A 21741-nucleotide genomic window follows, 5' to 3' on the forward strand; every position below is an offset into this window, starting at 1 on the left:
GAGAATCAAATGTTGACTATGAGCGCGAGGACTTGCGTTCATCACGCTTTTCTCTTAGTTTTTGCGCCCAGTCTTCCCTGTTTATTTCATTTGCTAACTTTAACGGACTGAGTCCGTCGTGTCTTTCGGCGTCTGGGTCGACATCGTAAAGCAACAAAAGTTCGACGAGATGATCATATCCCTGGAGCATAGCATAGAGCAAAGGGGTCTGGCCCTCTGAATCTTTGCGGTTGATGTCCGCACCATGAGCGAGAAGCAACCGGACAGCAGCAGTCTTGTTCATAGTTATGGCAGTATGCAGACGCCAGCAATTCTGAGCGTTTAGTTCCACATGCTTCAGGAACAGAGACAGCGATCGCTGAGAGCCGTATGTCATGGCTGAGTCCAACGGAGTGCATCCAGAACTGTCGCGGGCTCCCACATCCGCTCCTCCTTCTAGTAATAGCTGGGTGATTTTGCAGTGATTTTTCTTTATCGCTGCATGAAGTGGTGTAGTTCCGTGGTCATCGCCCATTTCTGTATGCGCACCCTTGTGTAGTAGCATGCTTACAATCTCACTATTCCCCCTCATCACTGCAATGTTAAGAGCCGTTGTATTATCATATCGCCGGGTGGCGTTAGGATCTGCACCATTCTCAAGTAGAAGTCTGACCACGGTTTTCCTGTTGTTGGATGCAGCGATTACCAAAGGGTGTCCAGGAGCCTTCTTGAGATTAACGCTCGCACCCTTGTCGATCAAGAGCTTGACAATAGCGTCATAGCCACTGCTAGCCGCCATGTATAAAGCAGTAGTTTCCATTCGAGAGCCTTCAAAAAGAATCTCGTCCGGATCAACACCTTCGTCCAGTAACAGTCGCATCATGGCTTCGTGGCCGCGCTTTAACGCGAAGACTAGAGGCGTCCGATGCCATTGTTTCAGTGTTTTAACGCCTGCCTGGAGGGACATCCTGGCGGTCGCCGGCTTGTTGCGTCGTGCAGCCCAGATCAGAGCTTTTCCGCTTTCATTCTGCACATCGGACTTGTAGAGGACGTAGTTGATACAAGAGTAGAGAGCGCGGCTTGTCCGTGCGAGGCTGTTGATGTCCTTCGCGTTCTGGAGGGCGCCTGCTATCATGGCGAGCACCTCAGTGGGTAGATCAAGAAGGTTCATATTGATTCCTGGCTGGAAAATAGCAATGAGATGGGTGATGAGAAGTTAAAGATGAGAGATTGGAACTGCCGCAGTAAGCCTTATGTTGAAGGTCCAGCTATGGCAGGAGAAGATCGATGTATGGAGTCTGGGCTCGATGCTGCTATCGCCCTTTCAACGTAGATTTGAGGTATGTGAGGGAGGAGCGAACTCAGGTATGAGACTAAAGTAATGTAATAGGATGATGATGAGTAGTAAAAGGCTTCATTAAGATGAGGAGATCGAGAGTTGAGATGTGATGAAGAGTATGGTAGTCAAGAATTGCTTCGAGTTCTGCCAGAAAGTGTTGATCTGAGAATGATAAGTGAATGTAATGACTGTTGTGTTTGTTAGCCCATAAGTGAATACAAACCAGGTAGGTAAGATATAAGATGAAGGATTGTTTACACTTCATTCACTTCTTTGTCTAACTTGATGTAACTCTCACATCCAGCTTCCTTGCCCACTCAGTAAAAGCTTCAGTCATTTCGTGCATGGTTCAAGTGGTTGGTCCTTGGATTATCAGTTGCAGAGACCTTGGCTGATAGTAAAAGCATATTTTCCTACCCTTCAGAAGTAAATGAGGATCTCACTGTGGCCAGGCTTTTCGTCCCCGTAAGTGAGCACATCTTCCAGGAGATGAAGACTAGGCTCGAGGGCGCTCGACAACCAAATCAGCAATGATGCAGCATTTAACAAGGGTGGACCACCTATGCCAATGTCCCATGAACTTCCTGAGCATGCAAGACTCGAAACCACCACCATGCTGAGCCATAAAAGGCCATAAATCGACTTCGAGATCGACCAGTGCCACTATAGAAAGGCTTCTCGGATCAGGCTTACAATCTTGTTCCAGCCTTGCATTTGTCGCATGAGTAGTTCCTCTTTTATGGGAGTATGGAGTCTTTCTCATACAAGGCACATTCTGGTCTATGAGAGGCGGTAGAACTCTCTCCATATGGGGTAGCGGTTATGCCAGCTACTGCTCTGGCCGTGATAGCCTGTCTGGTATATCGCCGTGTTGCCCACCGCTTGCCATGGCAATGTAATGTCTTTTCAGTTCAGAGCTTTAGGTCTGACATTAAAAGTTGCTTGCTCTTGCGTCTTCGCACGGGAGAGTTATGGAACCTATGAGGATAAAAGGCGTGTTCACTGGAGGGATGATGGCGCTTAAGACTGCTTGAGCAAACATACTGCACAGGGACATATTGATTGAGAAGCTTTCTCGCCAACCAAGTTTGATTCCGGCTTCTTCGCCAGGTGATGGAAAGGTTTGGACACAACAGTCATATCTGACTTTTGGCTATTATTAACTGCTGATAGGCTTATAGAGTCTAGCAGATCATAAGCATTATCAAAGGAAACTTGGTTCCCTCCCAAGGCTTTTGCTGTGCCCACCTAACCAAACATGGATAGAGTATAGGAGCCGCATAATCCACACCAGGTTATTCTGATTAATTCTATTGCCATTCAGAAAATGTGATCCTGGAACTATCACGATTAATGAAAGCGTTGTCTAGGTGATTTTTAAAAGGAACGTGGATAAATTAATCATGAGTAAAACAGAGAGTGATATATGTTTACCATACCAAGTCAGCCATGGCAAAGATATATATAGATTCATATCTGTGGTAAGACCACACTATGACTGCTCAATGACTCCCTTCTGCATGAAGAAGGCCTATGGTTTATTTATTTTATATACTTTCAAAGCAGACCGCGCACCCAGGATCAGAGTTTCTAGACTACTTAACGTTGATATATGTGGAATATTCCGCCGCTCAAGTTTGTCCTTCTGTCCTTCTGCCCTTTTCAGCCAGATAAAAGCATATTTATCTGGCACAGGATACAGCTGCGTATGCGACGCAAACGATTAATTGCCTAGCACAGATTACCATAGAAGATGACAAATGACGATAAAGATGACATTCTGATCATTGTTACTGGGTATCATCGACAAGCAACTGATGAATTTTCCTCTAGACATGCGAATAAATCATGCCGCAAAACCATATCGCTAATAAGGAGGACAGAATTGCCGCAAATGCCTGAATATCATGTCTGAATGCCTACGATATCCGTGGCCCATAAAATCGAGCCCATCCGCTCCGGCCCCAGTAGTCGACAGATCTCTTTCAACAACCGAGCCCCCAAGTCACCCATCCACCACCGATCGCGGAGATGGTGCAGAACCGCGCAGTAATGGGCGAAGATTATGAGTGCTAGGGGTTGCTCCTCTCGGACGAGATCCAGATATCGGCTGGGGATGCGGAACATCCAGCGCAGGGCGATCGTCGTCGGATCGCCGCCTTTGGTGAGCATCTCGAGCGAGTTGTCCAGGTTTGCGATGGTGTCGTTGTAGACGGCCGTCTCGTGCGCTGGGTCCTTTTTCGCGCTGACGGAGTTCAAGTTCTTCATGGAGAGAACGGTGAGGGTGTAGGTGCTGGGCAGTTGGTGGTATGGATCTCCCTGGGTGAAAAGGTCTTTGAGGGCGCCATTTTCGACGCTTTTCAGGGTCTCTGGGCTGGGGAGTAAGGCTCTGATGGTATCGAAGAGGTCGAGGAGCTTCTGTAGGGAAGGAGAGGAAGAAGGTGATGTGTCATGACTCTCTTTTTGAGGGGTGGGTGTCTGGTTGTCGAGCGACGGGAGAACGGACTGGGAGCCCTCTCCGGCCAGCGCAGAGGACGCAAGGTCGCACATGAAGAGAATGCTCGCAGCGGAGAATGCTGCGTTGGGCCCGGATGCTGTAGGGGTTTGTAGGATGTTCGGGAGCTTCTCCGTGGCCTGTGTGTAGTGACTTTCGGCCGCCTGCAAGTGACCGTCGCGTTGTGGAGTACCAGCCTCACTGGTAGATGCGAGTTGTACGGCGGACAGAGCCAGCGTGCTATGCCTCAAGGCAGGGTGTTGGGATGCCTCGCGCCGGATGATGGCCTGCCATGGGTGGTCCTTGCTGTTGCTGTGCGCGAGGGATTGTTCCGTAGAGTTGCACCAGTTGTCCAATAGGCGTTGATCTTCGGCGTTCAGGTCGTCGGACGGTTTGCCAGCCTGAGCCTCCAAGACCTTGACCTTGTCATCCTGATCGACCTCGGAGATATTGGACTCGGGGGAATGGGATGTGGAGGGGCTGTCGGCAGAAGGAGGATATTGTTGGGCGGGAGGAGAAGGTGAGGAGTACGAGGACGACGAGGACGAGGACGAGTCGTCGGAGGAAGAGGAAGCTTTCCCTTTGGACGGGGTCGCTTTGGACGGGGTCGCTTTGGAGGCTGGTCGGCATTGTTTCGAGGGAACCGAGTTACGGTAACGACAGGATAGGCGATGACGCCTGCATCCGTCGCACGGAGGGCGAGTCTTTGAGCACTAGAGAGCAGGAGTGGTAAGCAGCCATGATAGGACCCAAGGTGATAGGACATGAAGCCATCAACATACCTCCATCTGTCGCTCACTACATTGAGAGCATTGGAGGGGTGACCTTCGGAGTAGCCTCTGAACGGGCATAGCAAGATGGGTGCCAATGGCTAATGGCCTGAAAGAGCCCGGCCTGCCTTTTCAACGGGCACCGCAGCCACCTTAAAGATGATCATGCCTTACAACTAAGAAGAACAGATGAAGTAGCAAGAGCGAAAGGGCCTGCAGAGTGGAAAGGCAACTACTGGGGGAGAACAGGCCAACAAAAGCATCGCGTGGACCAGGGCCTGCAGTGGCATGGAAATGCAACAATAATAATTGATGATTATTGATCAGATTGCGAGGATGCCAATCATCTCCTGAAAGTGAAATAGCTTCCATTTCGCGTCTGGGCCGGGCATCAGATTGAGTGGACGAGGACTGCGACGAGCAGGCATCTGATTTGGTAGGTGTGATCTCTCAAAGGGACAGGAATAAGGCAAACCCACTATGGAAGGGGGGTGGGTTGACCAAGATAGAAGGGAGCAACAGTATGTGCATAATGCCAAGGGACCCACAGAAGGCACTGTTACTACTCAATCAATTAGGTAGATAGTACTCCGTAGTAGGGTTAACTTGGCAAGGTGGGAGGTCGCAACGACCAACTTCTAGCAGAGTATATAGGGGTTGATGCAGTCTCTGTATTCTGGGAGCCATATTTTAGGACAAGAGGTCTGAGGGAGTTGGATATGATTGGCTATTTGGTGAATGCAGGCAGGGACACTAAGCCTGATGCGGATTATAAAGATCTTGGCTAGAATGAGGGGCGCTGATTGGCCAATGAGCCTAGCAAGAATATTGAGTAGCTGGGCTTGTCAGGAAAGGTAAGACTTGAACCTCTCTGACGTCGACGTCAGCATTGAGAGAAGTACGAAGTAGTGAAGGAGACCATTGATTCTATATGTGTCAGACTGAACGAAACTCCGTGACCAGATGGATAGCCAAGGATGTAGAACTGTACAGGAGACATACGCCTGTACGTGCATCAATGACCAGTCAGAAACCCCTGTTTCAACTCCAAACTCAATAATGTGAGCGAAGGAGGGCGCGAGTCTGGTTCACTCTGTATATGCTCCTTCACACATTCTATGATCCTAAATGACTCTCTACTGGAGGCCAAGGGAAGCTCACGAGTCATGGCCTCTGCCTGAAATGAAATCAGATCATCTGGTTGAGCACTGACACTGTACGTACGTATGAAGCAGTTGGATAGGTATTCTCCCACTCCAAGCCAAGGAGGGTGGCTTGACTGATACGAGTTCGCTGCAGTTGAGTCAATCATGCTCTCGGATTAGTCATCGATCTGACCTGTTATCTCATTGTCAAATACCAGGACACTGCCACTGTACGACTGTTATCGAATGCTTGCATCAGGGTCCTGCCAAAGATGAGGATCAGCCAATCGACATGATCATTGTACAATCGCATCTTCAATGCTGATCAGTCTTTTAACCATCCTAGTGTCATCGACAGGTCGGAGATTTCCTCAACCCACTCTCGCGTGGCCTTGTTTTAGTGTCTGTCTGACAGACTGACAGACGGCCTTAGCTCAGTGCGCGTAGAGTCTCGCCTATGGATATTTTGGGTGAGTCCTCCATTCTCCGTAAGTCCGTATGGCATTCTTCTCAGACTTCTTCTCAGCCTATCGTATCCCTTGACTCTTTTTTGAGGCCGCGGCCCAAAACCTTGGAATCCCAGCAGGCCGGTTGATTGGCCACCCTTTGTCTGCAGAAGGACATGATTGGCTGTCGGGACCAGCCCAAGTGGCGATCCAGAAGAACTAGTGGGCACTATCGACCGGTCAGAACTGTAAATTGGGCACTAAAACGACCAATCCGGACAGGTGGAAATGAGAAATTGTCGCCCTAAACCCTTTTCATATAATGCAGGAATGCTTAATGTTCTTCCCCTGTAATCAGTAATCACCACAAGGATGATTCTCCATTCTTGCAATCTGCACAACCCATTTTTCTGCAGCAGCCTGGATATTAATCCAGTTCATGCAGTCGAGTTGATCCCCAGTGTGCCGGGGTTATGTTGTCTCTATCGAATGTTCTTGCTACATCGACAATCTGCACACCAAACAATAATTCTCCGACAGCGCATCGACAAGCGCGCATCAATTGAACATCCCACAAGCCATCCTGCGCAGTAATGGGCACAGCTCTCAAGCTGTACTTGAAACTCTTAAGGTTGTCGCCTGCCATGTAACGTGGCGTTCCTGGGGGATGGCATCGCTTGTTTCCGAACCGCACTCGATCTAATAATCGTTACGTAGACCTGTCTCGAACCCATTTAATCACCCACGGACCCAGCTGGTCGACGACAACTCTGGCCCCGATTGGCCTATCTACCCCGTCGAGATTCTCTCCGGGCTCTTGGGAGCGTTTTGTCCGCAACAGCCATACATATCCAGCAGGCGTTGCCGAATAATACCTAATCAACTAACGGCACTAAACCAGGAACCATATCTACTCCTCATGGCAATGAATTATTCTTGCTTGCACCCCAGCCATCATAGCATCCATCCACTCCTTCCCTTTGCTTCGACTGTCGTCGTTCATTTGTTGTTGGTGCCCAAGTCCACAAAATTCTACCAGATATCCGATCTCTCCACGATGATGATCAAGTTTACTCGGGGTATTTGAGCCCTCCCACGGCCCACGTCCAACCGCGAACGATCATCCTTGACAGGGATCGACATTCGTTCACAGATCTTCCCCTCCCCCAGCTATCGTTTATTTCCTTTTCCGGATATGTGACAGCAACCATGCTGCTCGACATCAACGCCTCCACCGTGTCCGCCACAGGTGTGCTGTGCATGCTCTTGTGTTTCATTGTCAAGCTCTTTGAGACCTCACCGGTGCCCAAGGACATCCCATGGGTCCTGAGTAAGAAGGGCTTCCTTGGCCGCGCTGCTGAGCGCTTCCTCGGCGTCAACCCCATCGGCTTCATTCAAGAGGGTTATGAACAGGTGGGTTTTCTATTTCCATGCCGTGCTATGGCGCTGGATGTATACAGAAGTGGGGGTTGATTGCTGACCTCGTGGCCTGCAGTACTCCAAGAATCAACAACCCTTTGTGATGCCTAGTGTCAATGAGGGCGATGAAGTCATTCTTCCCAAAGAGCACACCAACGCCGTTCTCTTCGCCAAGGAATCCGACTATAGCTTCAAGGCTCACATTAGCGACTTCTTCCAGCTCAAGTACACCAGTTGGCCTCTTGCTTTCGCCGAGAGATATGAGTTCTTCGTCAAGTTGGTCAGCAAAGACCTAACCGACACCCTGAGATCCAAAGCCGTCGCCGAGTCCCTCGCCGAGGAGGCGCGATCCTGCCTCTCGGATATCTGGGGCGAGGACACGGACAACTGGGTCGAGGTTCCCCTGTACTCTTTTATGGAGAAAGCCGCGGCCCGGATGGTCAATGTGCTGGCGATCGGGCCAGGCAGAAGCCACGATACCAGCCTACTCAACGCCATGACTAACTGCTCCAATGCCATTGTCCTTGGGGCCAACGTCATCAAGGCCTTTCCTTCATTTCTTCACCCGTATGTCCAGCGCCCTCAATGTTGATAGCATTTCTTCTAATTGCAAACAGCATTATCGGTCCAATCGTAGGACTCGTGAACCGATGGCAAGAGCGAGTGTTCCACGCCCGTATGAAGCCTATCATCGAGGCCAAGATCAAGGAGCAGAAAGAGGCTTATAACTCGGTGTCCCTGCAAGAAAGACTCCGGACGAACGTACGTTCTCTTAGAACTGACGTCATTTGATATGTCTGACATCGTCCAGGGGAGCCTTCTCGACTTGCTCATCCAAGCTGGCCTGCGCAGCAAGTGGCCTGTGGAACTCGAAACCATGTGGCTGGCCTACCGAATCTTCATGATCAACTTCCCCGGTGTACATACAAGCGGTATCTCCGCCACCAGCGCCTTGCTCGACATCCTCAGCTATCCCTCCGACGAAGGGTTCATGGATATGCTGCAAGCGGAAATCGAGCAGATTGCCGCCACCTCGGACGGCTCATGGTCTGCCGCTGACCTGGAACGAGCCAGTCTGTTAGAAAGTGCCATCAAAGAGTCTCTGCGCTTCAACGGCGTCAATGCCGTCTCGCCTACAAGAAAGGTATTCTTTATTCATCTGCACGCTAAGAGACACGCTAATCCGATACCCCAGGTCGTCGCACCAGAAGGCGCCATCCTCCCCAATGGTGTTTTCCTCCCCTACGGAACAAAAATCGGTATCCCCCAGTACGCCGTCCACCGCGACAGCGACCTCTACCCCAATCCCGACGAATACAACCCCTATCGCTTCTACAAGGAGGACGCCACGCCCGAGGAACGACGGCAGAACCTCATGACCAACACCAGCGACACATACCTAGTCTTTGGCCACGGCCGCCGACAATGTCCCGGCCGCTGGCTCTTCGCACACATCTTCAAACTTCTCATCGCCGAAATGCTCCTCAAATACGAAATCAAACCTTTTGCTACCCGTCCCAGAATCCACAGTAAGTCGCTTGCTATTTATTCACTTCAGTATGCGAAGCTAACAGGAGCAGGATGGGGTCGCTTCCAATTACCGCCTCTGTCAGTAAAGCTGACGGTTCGACGCAAAAAGAACACGGTCGCTGTTTACAATTAATTCCTGTCATAATACTTCGCCGGCCCCCTTCGTTGTTGGCCACCCTCCGTTCACTGTATATATTTCTTTTTTTCTGTTGTGTTGTATAGCGACGTCGTTATCGATAGATGGATACCAGCCAATTGCAATTGGACACCAAGATTTCCTTTTTGTCATGTCGGTCATGCCTTTCTTTGGAATCGGTTCGGGGCGGATTCTGTCGATTATCTGTACTTGGAGTATGTATGGCACAAGCTTTGTATATAACCTATGCACAGTTGCTGTTCCGGTTATTTATTACTGGGCAATAGTTGGAATATGGAGGCATTCTGATATTCTTGACGAGAGGTTATGTTCCCCAGCTAACGCACTCCGGCATCTATGAACAAGAATTTGGTAAAGTCACAGATAAAAGAGATACAAATGGGTAGTCCTGGTACAGGATGCAAGTGTCTAAAGGTCAAGAGTCAGGTTCAAAATCCCGCTCATTTTTTGGTCTTAATAACCGCATCACCTCAGAATCGAATGCCGACGGGGTGGAAAACCAGCCATTTTGCAAAACCCGGATGTCTGCCTTGGGGAAATGCCGTTCGAGCTGCTGGGCATGCTCCTGTGCCCGCCTTTCAATCGGTTCGACACGATCCGCGAGTCGTTGATCCAGGAAGCGTCCAACTCGAAATGAACCAAGCCTTGGAAACAAAGGCGCTTTGTAATCCTGGAGGTCTAGTACATGTAATCCCCCACCGACAAAACAGGATTCGAGCCGTGGACAGCACTCCGCCAACGCTGCGAGAGAAGCTGGGGTGACCTTACTGGGAAGGGGGTGAAGAGACAGTGTCTCCAGATCCGGTAGGCCACTAACCAGACGGTGGAAGTCATCATCGCTAATCTCAGCGTCCCCCGGGCGAGGCTTGCGTAGTCCAGCTAGCGTCAAACTTGTCAGATTGCTGAGACTCCTCAGAGAGACGATGTCTTCGGGTACAATGGTCATGTTGCCGTAGAAAGAGTTGCCGTTGAAACCGATCTCTAGGGTTCGCAGTTGCGTCAGTTCCGAGAGGGGTCGTATTCTGACTTCTATTTCCCGTGAATCCAAGTACTCTGTGGTCATCGGCTCCACGCGGAGGTGCAGGACAGAGCCGAAAAGCTTAGCCATCGACGTGAGTGCGTCTTGACAGATCTCAATGTCCAATTTCCTCAGCGCTGGAAAAGGCGATTCAACTGACAACGCATCCCATAACAACTCAGGGTAAATTTGTTCCAGAGTCAACTGCTCGAGTGTTGAAGACCTGGCCAGAAATTCAATGACCTTGGAATCTGTCATGGCGTGATGATCCATGCTGATGCGCAGGCTCTCCAAATAGGGGAGACCCCTCAAAAATGTAAGCAAATCGGTCGGCGTGACGCAAGGTCCGCAGCGCCAGATACTGACCGACCGCAGCTTAGGACATTTGGTTTGCACGTCAAAAAGGAAGTCAGGTGAAATGTCGCCCCCCAAGCCCAGCAGTTGAAGACCAGGGTTTATGAGGTGTGTGAGATAGCTGCAGTAGGCGATAGGCTCGTCATCCTCCTCCAGCGAGACCGAGAGCTTTCTTACATTATGGAACACAAAGTCTTTAAACTCCTCGTAAACGTCTTTGGCAAATCCGGACAGGTCAAGTTCCTGGATCAGAGGAATGTACACCCCACGGCGATCCTTTGGGACTTTGGCGAGATAGGTACCTCCCTGTGCTTGCCAGAGGCGTGGAATGCCGAGAGTGAAAAACTGTCGGTTGACCCGGATCATGGTCGAAAGCTGTGATATATGCATCTTGTCCAATATCGTCATCAAAATTTCCGGTGGAAGTTGATCCAAGCTGCGTGCCATTTTGGGCACGGGATCTCCGAGGAGGCAATTTCGAGCTGTGTCCACTACAGTCTCTTGAAATGCTCAGATTTCGAGGAGAACGCAGTCGGGATAATGATGAGATCAGGAATCAATCCTGTGAATCGTAATGGATTATTCCTGCCCAATGCCAGTTGTATTCACAATTGACACGTCCAGCGCGTCGGTCACGTGGTTATCATTTTGCGTCTGGAGCACGGATACACGCAGATACATCCTCTTTGAATTGGCGTATCAGAATCCAGTTCCTGACCAGCTGGAGTTGACGTTTCCTAGCTTCCGTGTCTGGACGGTGTGGTCAGTCCTTGTCTCAGCGCCTCGTTCTAGGTAAACCCAACACTATGGGAATGCGTTCCTCAATGATTCGATTGATTGATATTTCGCGAGTTCCGATTATCCCCGAGGGAAACATTCAATCTCGAACGGAACGATATGATCAGGTGAGATATAATTAGGAGGTGGAATTTGAATGAGTTGATACTGTGAATTCTACCATCAAATTGTATGGCAACTGCATTTGTTTTCCTTTCTTAGCTGAGTCACATGACTCTCACCTGCCTGATTGGGTTACTGTAACACTTGGGGCTGTCGATGTATCATCACCCATACTAAATAGTAGATTTTCTATCGATAGTTTTCAAATTGTTTAGTCATTTCTATAGAATCATAGCTTTGCATATAATTTTATGAGTATGTAGATGGTTTGGCAGAAGAATTAATGTTTTCAAGAGAGATATATGTTTTTCATTGTGGTAAGGGTTATGGAACTTTAGGTGTACAAGTGTAAAAATGTATGAAGTACTCCTTAACAGCGCATTGAAAGCCATTAGAGCTTGCCAAAGTACCTGCCTCTTCATCCAACCAGAGACTATTGCTAAAGACCAGAGTTTGATCAGATCCATGCTGACAAGTTGAAGTGGCCACGGCCTAATACTGAGTCAGGACAACGGATGAAGATCAAATGAGACAATATTGGCGCAGTGTGCATTATTCTTTGTCAACAATGTCCCTTGCTTGTCAAGTATTAGGGTATTAGATAATCAGACCACTATGCTACCTTGCAGAGCGTCTCTGCATGGGGACGTCACCTAAGATGATTTCCTGCATCTTGTGACTCTTGTCAAGCTGCAGCTACTTAATCACCCAGTGTGTGTTCACCAGCAAGTCGCACAACTGAATGCTAGGACATACAATGGTGTAACATTGCCATCTAAGCAGAAGACTGATTACGTATTGACTATCCCATTCTCGTCTCTTCCATCAAAGGGCAAGGGCTTATAACAATTCTGAAACGCATGTGGTTTAGAGTTCTTTCTACTCCATCTGCTTAGATCCTTTTATTGAATATTTAACATTACAACACATTACAACACTCAAACATGGCGACAGAAGCAGAAACCCTATTCAACAGCTTGGGGGCCCGTTATGAGGCCGCTTTTGGCATGGACAAGGAGCTACAGAGGTTTATTGAGCTTGTGGCAAAAACCATCCCTCCTCGAAGCAGAACACTAGACGTCGGCTGTGGAACAGGCAAGCCTGTGTCTCACATACTTGCCTCTGCCGGTCATGAAGTTCACGGGATTGATATATCGGAAGAGATGGTGAAAATCGCAAAGTCCCAAGTTCCGGGCAAGTTTCAAGTGGGTGATATGAAGACGTATCAGCCATCGACATTGTTTGATGCAGTCTTTGCAATCCGATCTCTGTTCCAAATGTCGCCATGCGATATGTGCTCCATGGTTATGCGCTTCTCTCAGTGGATCAAGGTTGGGGGATATGTGGTTCTTGGAGTGACCCCCAGTAGCTCTCTGGTTCCGAAAACGGTGACTTATGATCCCACATGGGATTGTGCTTGGATGCTAGATAAGCCGTGGATGGGGAATTCTGTCGATGATTTGTTCCTATCCGAGGAGCGCTGGTGTCAGCTCCTGCGAGAATCCGGCTTTATCATTGAAACAGAGAGTGGGTCGATCGAATTCGAAGATTGTGATTATCCAGGGAGGGCCGTATAACGAAGTAGTTAAGCTTCTAGCTTCTGTCGCTCGGCCTCTCCCTGTTGGCCACCAGGGACATATTCTGCACTCGGCCATGGGCTACCTTACACGGACGTCATGGCCCTGAAGGGCCCGCTATAGCTCAGCCCAATCTCGTCCATTGACGCATAGAATCGGTCGACACTGGTCGGCAGCAGATCCAACTCTGTCTCTCGACGTCGATCGGGGAACAAGACGGGCGATTCCGAGGCAAGGGTGATTCGAATCTGGCCGGTGGCAGCAGTTCTCAAATGCGCAGTGCTTCAGTTGTGGACTCGTGGTAAGACACTAAACCCCATATTTATGCCTGATTAAGACCCCACTTTACCTTTCGTCTCCCCCTGCTACTAGGGACGAGCCTCAAATATTCTGTTGCTCACACGCCGTAAGAAAAACCACCGGAGATATTATCAAAGCCTGACTTAAAGTCTAGGCGCCTTTTGAGTTTCCAAAGATCACTTAAGGTGAGGAGCGCTTTGTTGATCAAGGCTCGCCCACCATGTCTAAATATGCTTACCCCACATAGTATCTGTCAAACTTCATCTATGTGACTCATGAGGGGCTTCCTGCACCAACCGCGCTAACAAATAGCTCACATCCTCTCCATATCGATTTTCCGGGTATCCATGGGCTGCTACCCGCCAACCCGCCAAGAACCCAAGGTATCACCGATAGAGGATGCTGGTGCCTAAGCAACAACTTGAGCATGGAGTTGCTCTAAGTAGTCCTTGACACTAGTGCTGTGTTAGTTGCAGTGTTCTCCTAGGATACCCAGGTTGCCTTAAGTTTATAGACAAGTTTCTGCAGCTCCTAGATTTATTTATCTTTCTTATCTTCCTAGTCATCCTCCTGGGTTCCCTAGCTTAGTAGATATGGGGTCTTTTCTCTTGCTATAGTTAACACTATAATGTCTTTGCTTTATAGTTTAAAGATAGGGTGATCAATATATTACACATAGCTGACTAGCTACTGTAAGTAGAATATCTATGGGTAATATACGGAGGCGTGCACCAAAAGTTTTGACCGCCGCTAGTAAGCTTGGCTGTATCCTGCTGACGCAGCCCCCTAGTAATTTATATGGCAACACGTCCAGAAGAAATCTTTGTTTACATTCTAACATTCAACTTTTTGATACTATTCAAACTCACTATTTTCATTAAATCTCTTGATTTTTGGTGGTTAGCATCCCTTCCTTACCATGCCTAAAAACGGTTTCCATCCAATTGAATTGCGCATTCAGATTCTCGGGCTAGTAGCCTGGGGTATTGACATCCAGGATATTGCTACTAATCTAGAGGTCCCTGCTTAATCTATTTAGAAGATGATACAACATGCAAAAGACTGTGGATTCAGCCCTGGAAGATGCGAACATGTTTAAATGGAATATGCTGAGGATGCTAAATGATCTGGCTGGCCTAAGGAGATAACACCTGAGAAGGAGAAAGCCATTATTGAATCTGTATCTAAGGACCGCAATGGAAGGGAGAAATCATCTGAAATTCTAGCTTATGAATATTTTTCCTTCTGGACGCGTTGCCATATAAATTACTAGGGGGCTGCGTCAGCAGGATACAGCCAAGCTTACTAGCGGCGGTCAAAACTTTTGGTGCACGCCTCCGTATACCAGGCTTCTACTGCGGATCCTTCCCCAGCATTAGAGTGTTATGCCTAAGGACTTTATAACAGGAAGGCACAACAGTCATAACTGCAGGATGATGATTTCAAAAGGGAGATACTGCAAGTCAGGCTATCTCTATATACATAGTTAGTCTTCATTTTCCTGTTATATTCCATAAAAGTCTTGGGAAGAAGACAGTTGCATACCAAAGACTGCTTATTTGGTTCCAACCGTATCAAAACATTGCAGTCTCCCATTATTATTTCCGATGATATGATCTGTTCACTATTGTCAATAGCCATACTAGTACTGGTGATTGATATAGAGACTAACCTGTATCAATGGAAGTAGGTTGGCCACTACAAGTGGCAGAGAGGGTAGTGCCATCAAGCTTTAAGTCCTTACAGCTCCGACTAAAAAAACCACTGTAGATATGTGTTAGTAAGAGAGATTAAGTTAAGAAATATAATAAAAGAAGAAGTAGGTAACATAAAGGAAAGACCTTACTTTTCCCAGCCAATGAGGTTACCATGATCATCAGCAAAACAATAATCCGGATTGAGTCCGGCACCTATGCTGGGGTCTCCAGAAATCTTTGTGCAACTGGCAACAATGGCAAGAGGATTCATATCAAGTCTAATATCTGTGCAACTGTCTTTATAGCCACCTGCAACAACTTCAAGAGCAAAGTAGCTTAAAGCAAGGATTAGCAAATTAATAAAGTGCATAGTGTAGGTTAAAAGAAACTAAAAAGTCTTATTATCAGTTAGTTAATACAGATGAAGTAGTTAAATATTATTTTAAAGGGGGGAATGCAGTAGCTTTTATAGAATTGAAGTTAAAGCTAATTTAAAAAATTAAATTACTACATCCTTCCCTATCTCACTAGGGGCATGCAGTTCAGCAAGGTCTTAGGATAGTTTAATAAGGGCTTAAATTATCGCCAAGAGAAAGTTCATCTATATGGATCTCATAGGATTTAAGACCTTGTTAAACTTTTATTGGGTTTTGTATTTAACACCCGCTTACAATCTATAGACTAGGTGTAATATAGATCGAATTTGAGACCTTGCTGAGCTAATATATCAGAAACATTTAATAAGGTCTTAAGGTTCAGGATACAGGTCAGCCGACCTTGACCTGTAGGGTAGTCACCTTAAGGTTGCCCTACATCCCCCGAGACCTTGTCGAACTTCCCCCAGACATTGCTGAACTATAACCCATCTCGCTAGCAAGGGATCTGTCACGGGCTATGCCCAGCACCAGTGAGCCAACCTAGCAGCGAATGGCAAAAATCACGCAAGTAATTTGCTCTGCTAGAGCCGGAGTCCTTACTCCAGCAGGAGCAAGGCCAGCAGGTTATTAATTAGAATGGGGGAAAATTAGCTACAGGGGAGGATTTAAGTCATAAAGTGCGGCACAGACAGGTAGGGAAATCTCAGCTTCACCTAGCTGTGATGCTTTTGGGCGCTTCATTACCTCCTCTTTCAGAGACCACATGGGTCTAGCACTGGTATTCAAAATGTCAAAATATCATAAATGTTAAGGAATTTTGGAAGATTTTCTTATTATAAAAAAGTTATCTTTTTACCCTACTTTTTTACTAGTAATTTACTAGTAATCTAGGGAAATCTAGTAACAGGGCTCCCCCCCTCCTAAAATATAAGAAAAAATTTTAAATATAAAGCTATTTAACATGTAAAAAAATAGAATACTATTAAATTATAGGTATAGAATCTGATTTTATGCCTCCTAAGGCTATTTTCTAAGTACTAGCTATAGTGTTAGCTAATTAGCTAATTTCTCTCTAGAATCACCCTTATTATTAATATTTAGGTGTAGATTATCTTGAAGATCTTTATATATAGAATTTTTTTATCTTCTAGCTATAAATTAGCTTCTAGAATAGCCTTACTGCCTTATCTTAGATAGCTTTACTAGTAGATTTAATATCTATCTTATCTAATAGGTTATAATCTAGAGTATTCTACTTATCTAGATAATCTAATACCCTGCTATTTATATAGATATATATTATTTTATTTATTTAGATTATACTAAGAGAGTTATAAGTCTTTATATACTATAGATCTATTATAGAAAATAATTATTTAGAGATAATAGAATTAGTAATAATATAATATAATTAAATTATAAAATAGGTGAGATCTCTAGCTATAGTTATTTATTCCTAGAAGGAGTAGACTTTTAATTAATTCTATATAAAATAGTATAAGATAGTAGAACTAACTACTTAAAGCTAGAAGTCTAATAGACTATACTCCTTCTCTTTATTCTAAAGAGAAGGTCTTTAGAACTCTTTCTATTTACTCTAAAAATAAAAGAATTAATTTATTACTTTCTTACTATTATATTATTTAATTATCTCTTTTATCTTTAGAATTAAAGCTAAGGGGAGAGAGGTATTAATAAAGGTATTCTATAGATAAAGATAGTAGGTAATCTAGTAGAGAGGAGATATTTAGTACTTAAAGTATTTAATCTAGGTATTATTCTTACTATAAAGAAAGGAATAGATATCTTATTAAAAGCTAGAGGTAGAGAGCTACTATTCTAAATAATTCTAGATTCCTATCTATTATTTTACTATCTTATTTCTTAGTAAATAAAGATATTAGGATATAAGATAACTTATAATTATAATATTTAATCTTTAGCTCTCTAATATTAGCTAAGCTTTATAGATTAGCTTAAGAAGAGTATATAAATTATTAATTCTAAGCTAGAAATCTTAATTAAGAAAGATATTATTAATCTCCTTTAAATCCTCTATATTTTAAAATAACTACTTCTTTAAGACCTCTTATTGTCATGGGCTAGAATATCTCAGTCTGAGGCTTTACTCTAGCCATCCTAATAGGCCTTGAAGGTATGGAGTGGAATTGCTAGCAAAGGAAGAAACTAGGTATAGGCAGGTAATATACTAATTAATATAATTAGTTCTTATCATATAACTAATTAGGTGGTGTCTAGACTAGATACTAGTTACTAGTTATATAATTATATAGCTATATATATAAGGCAGTATGTATTATAGGGGTAGCTTATAATAATACCCCCTCCTTTAAGGCTACCTCTAGGGGCTGTTAACTGAAGAGGGCATCTATAGTAGAACTTTAGACTATTATCCTAGTATAGGGCTTAGCAGGGGCAGGTGCAGGTAAACTAGGCTAAGATATAGTAGGTAAGCTAGAGTGATATAAGTACTAATTATATTCTTTAATCTAATAGTTATCAGAGCTATAGTATAAGCAGAGGTTATGTTCTAGTTAGTAAAAATAGTATTTAGAGGTAGGTAATTAAGCAGATAAAGTAGATAGTATATATAGGATAGATTTAATAGCATGAATATAAGAGATCTAAACTAGGTCTGTATCCATAGGGTTATTATAAATCTAGACAGGAGCTGGTTTTAAGGCAGTATTCTTAGTAGGCTAGGTGTAATAAGTATATTAGTTAATAAGCTAGATAATAAGCTCTATATATTTATTATATATAAGGCTAAAGAGGGAGTTATTTATATCTTCTAGGGTCTAGTAAAGGGAGGGATAAAGCCCTCTATACAGGATTAATAGATATAAACTATCTAGCTATATAGTTACTCTAGCCTTGTATATAAGGCACTTAAAGTAGGTAAGAAAGGTAATAAGGGACTTATCTTCCTATTACTATATATTAGTAAAGTACTGCATGGCTTCCTAGTATTCTCTAGGGTTATAGTAAAGATACTAGAAGAATAAGAAGATAGCTTTAATATTCTAGGACTAGGTTTCTTCTACTAATTAGTATAGATAAAGGACTAAGGCCTATTATAGTTACTCTAGTTAATCCTATATATAATTAAAAGCATTAGCTCCTGAGAGGTTATCTAATTAGAGTTTTACTTAGATAGAAGGAAGCCAGGTATATAGGGTATATAATTTACTATTAAAATAGGATAGGTCTGGTAGGTGGGATCTTAGTATTTAAGTTAGAAGATATATCTAGAGTTACTATATATTAATATAGAAGGTATTAAGATCTGCATAAAGTAACTAAATTTTATTATACTAGTTTTAGAGTTCTTACTAGAGTTACTATATAAGTAGGAGAAGGGCAGACTAGTTAGATATCTTATTAAGTAGAGGGGTCTAGGATAGTAAGAACTCTCTCTAAGGGTCTATAATTGTCACGGGCTAGAAGCCTTATAAATCTATGACCTAGATTTGGACAGTAAGAAATCGCTGAAAGGATCTAACTAGGGCTATGATGGCTAAATATGTAAAGGAGTGTGCAAATGGTAGGTAAGATCATATAATAAGATTAATTACTATATTAATTACTATAAGAGTTATATAACTGCTGGTATCCCTGCTAGATAAGAGTTTATTAGTACCTAAGGCAGATTATAAGTACCTAGTAGGCTTAAGTATTTAGTAGGCCTTACCTACTATACTATCCCCCCCTTTAAATTAAGGCTAGCATGCCTCCCATATAGTAAGTACTACTATATTAATAAGGTTTATAGCTAGCTCTTAAGTAGGCTGCTTATAGCCTACCTACTTAATAAAATACTCTATTTAATAGCCCTATCTAATATATTTCTTATACTTCTATAAGATCTCCTTAATAGTATATTCTGCTTTACTATTAACTAGGACTACTAGCAGCTAGTAATCACTATTTAACTAGCTTAGGAATAGATTACTAGTAGTAGGATATAGTAGACTAATATAGAATATATTATGCATACCTAGTAGTATGTCTAATTAGTAAGTATATAACCTAATAGCTTTAAGTACTATAAACTTTATATACTATATATTAAGCTTCCTGCTTAGGCAATCTATTTAAATATTCTATAAGTCTAACTATACTTTTAATTTAATAGTATATTATAGGGCTACTAAGTAGGAGTAGTTTAAATACTTCTCTTAGTACTACTAGGCTATAGCTAGTTCTAATTATACTATATTAGTAGCTTCCCTTATCTTTATTATAATTACTTTAGCTTTAACCTTTAGTAAATAGACTATATAGGTAGTAGCTACCTTATAGTCTAGCTTCTTAATCTCTAATAGTTTAATATTATATCTATAATCTAGAAAGAATAGGCTAATCCCTATGCTTACTATATCCTAGCTATTAATTACTAGTTAGGCTATTAGTAGTAATAACTTCTAATTAGTCTATATATAGTTATAGAAGTTCCTAAGATAGGCCTTTAATATTATATTTATTTATTTAATCTACCTGTCTATTTATAGGTAGAAGGCTATTAAGAGGTATTATTAGATGCCTAGTTATTTATAAAAATACTCCTAGAACTAACTAATAAACTATGGACCACAGTCTAATATAATTATACTAGAAATACTATAATAACTAATAAACTAATTAATTAGTAGTTAGATAACTATCTTAGAATCTATTTACTTATAGAGCACTAAGATTATACCCCTCCTAAGCCTATTACTAATTATTATAATATCCTTATAGCTATTAGAAGTAGGTAGCTTTATAATAAAGTTAATAGCTATCTTATACTACTTATAATCTAGGATTAGTAATAGCTTAAGTAATCTCTAATACTATTTATACTATACATAGTTAGCACTACACTTATTATAGTTTTATATAAATTATTAAATATCTATAGAGAGTTCTGGCTAGTAGCTTAATTATAAAATATCTTATATATTAAGTAAGAAAAGTTAAGAATATTTATACCTAGATAATATATACTAGTAGTAAATACTTACTAGTTTATCTATACTTATTAGTTAATTTTACCTTTATTAATTTAATTATTTATATATATATATAAATAATAATATTTACTATAATTCTTTATATAGTACTTAAAGATTACTAATTACTTAGATAACTTACTTATTAATATTACTAAGTAAGGTAATCTAATTATACCTCTTATATATTAAATAAAGAGTATACTTAGCCACTACTATAGTAATTTTAAAATAATAGTATAAAGAATAATTTAGTTAATTCTATAGATTATTAATAAAGAAATAATAATATCTAATACTAGATTTAGAAATCTATATATCTTAGTAACTATTATATCTATATAATTATGTTAATAGGTGCTGACTAAGAACTCTATAGATAGAGTTTAGTTTAAGTAGGGGAGGATATAATATTAATAATAGGTATATAGCTTTAGAGAAGCTATATTAGATATATAATAATATCTAGTAATTATTATTACTATTTATATAGTTAGTTAGACCTTATATTTATTCTTAACTTAGGTTAAAATATAAAAGAAGACTAGAATCCCTTAAAGTTAATAAGATATATATAGGGTAGCTACTAGCCTACCCCTACTCTTATACTCTTTAAAGACTCCACATCCTTAATAACTATAAATATCCCAAAAATTACTATACTAATATACTTATTTATTTTTAATATATTAGCTTATTAAAATAAGAGCTTCTTCTAACCTTTCTTAGTATTCTTTTATAAGGATAATCCACTAGACAGGGTAGATAAGCCTGTTGACTAGGTAAGCCTCTTGGAAATAATAAAGGATAGGGTACTTAGTTAGAATAGTATAGTAGAATAGTAGATTTATTAATAATAAGACTAATCCTTATCTTCCTAACCTATCAGATAAGGGGGTCTATATATATCTTTATTACTAATATATTATATTTATAGTAGTCTTTCATAAGCATCTTAAGATATAAAAATAGGTAATTAAAAATAGTATACTTAATATAGCTATCTATAAGTATAATATAGATTAAGGGAAAATAATATAGAAGCTATACTTAATCTATTATAAATTATACCCCTTCTTACTATAATAACTATCTACAGTCATGTATAGCTTTAAGATTTCTTAAAATAGTAATAACTATTAGTATAGTATATTAAGGGTATAGTAATGTTATAGAATTACTATTAATATAATATTATTATATTAGTATAAAGCCTTTATTATA

The 21741-nt window shown here is 42.5% G+C and overlaps 5 protein-coding genes across 5 annotated transcripts; 2 read left to right on the forward strand and 3 right to left on the reverse strand.

Annotated features, from left to right (window-relative positions):
• Window positions 1–16: 16 nt before the first annotated feature.
• Window positions 17–1150, reverse strand: Aspvir_002214 (uncharacterized protein; the record flags this gene model as incomplete). The annotated part of the gene is made up of 1 exon (XM_043273815.1): window positions 17–1150. One exon carries the CDS (start codon window positions 1148–1150, stop codon window positions 17–19), a length of 1134 nt encoding a protein of 377 aa, XP_043129750.1.
• A 2073-nt stretch (window positions 1151–3223) lies between these two features.
• On the reverse strand, window positions 3224–4663 carry Aspvir_002215 (uncharacterized protein; the record flags this gene model as incomplete). The annotated part of the gene is made up of 2 exons (XM_043273816.1): window positions 3224–4525; window positions 4595–4663. The coding sequence occupies 2 exons, from the start codon at window positions 4661–4663 to the stop codon at window positions 3224–3226; spliced, it is 1371 nt and encodes a 456-aa protein (XP_043129751.1).
• A 2719-nt stretch (window positions 4664–7382) lies between these two features.
• Window positions 7383–9255, forward strand: Aspvir_002216 (cytochrome P450; the record flags this gene model as incomplete). The annotated part of the gene is made up of 6 exons (XM_043273817.1): window positions 7383–7586; window positions 7669–8159; window positions 8210–8354; window positions 8404–8736; window positions 8788–9121; window positions 9173–9255. 6 exons carry the CDS (start codon window positions 7383–7385, stop codon window positions 9253–9255), a joined length of 1590 nt encoding a protein of 529 aa, XP_043129752.1.
• Window positions 9256–9694: 439 nt separating this feature from the next.
• Window positions 9695–11098, reverse strand: Aspvir_002217 (uncharacterized protein; the record flags this gene model as incomplete). Its single annotated transcript, XM_043273818.1, has 1 exon — window positions 9695–11098. One exon carries the CDS (start codon window positions 11096–11098, stop codon window positions 9695–9697), a length of 1404 nt encoding a protein of 467 aa, XP_043129753.1.
• A 1397-nt stretch (window positions 11099–12495) lies between these two features.
• Aspvir_002218 (class I SAM-dependent methyltransferase) lies at window positions 12496–13128 on the forward strand (the record flags this gene model as incomplete). The annotated part of the gene is made up of 1 exon (XM_043273819.1): window positions 12496–13128. One exon carries the CDS (start codon window positions 12496–12498, stop codon window positions 13126–13128), a length of 633 nt encoding a protein of 210 aa, XP_043129754.1.
• Between the last annotated feature and the right edge of the window lie 8613 nt (window positions 13129–21741).

Source organism: Aspergillus viridinutans (assembly GCF_018404265.1).
Source record: "Aspergillus viridinutans IFM 47045 DNA, scaffold_11, whole genome shotgun sequence".
Lineage (NCBI taxonomy): Eukaryota > Fungi > Ascomycota > Eurotiomycetes > Eurotiales > Aspergillaceae > Aspergillus > Aspergillus viridinutans.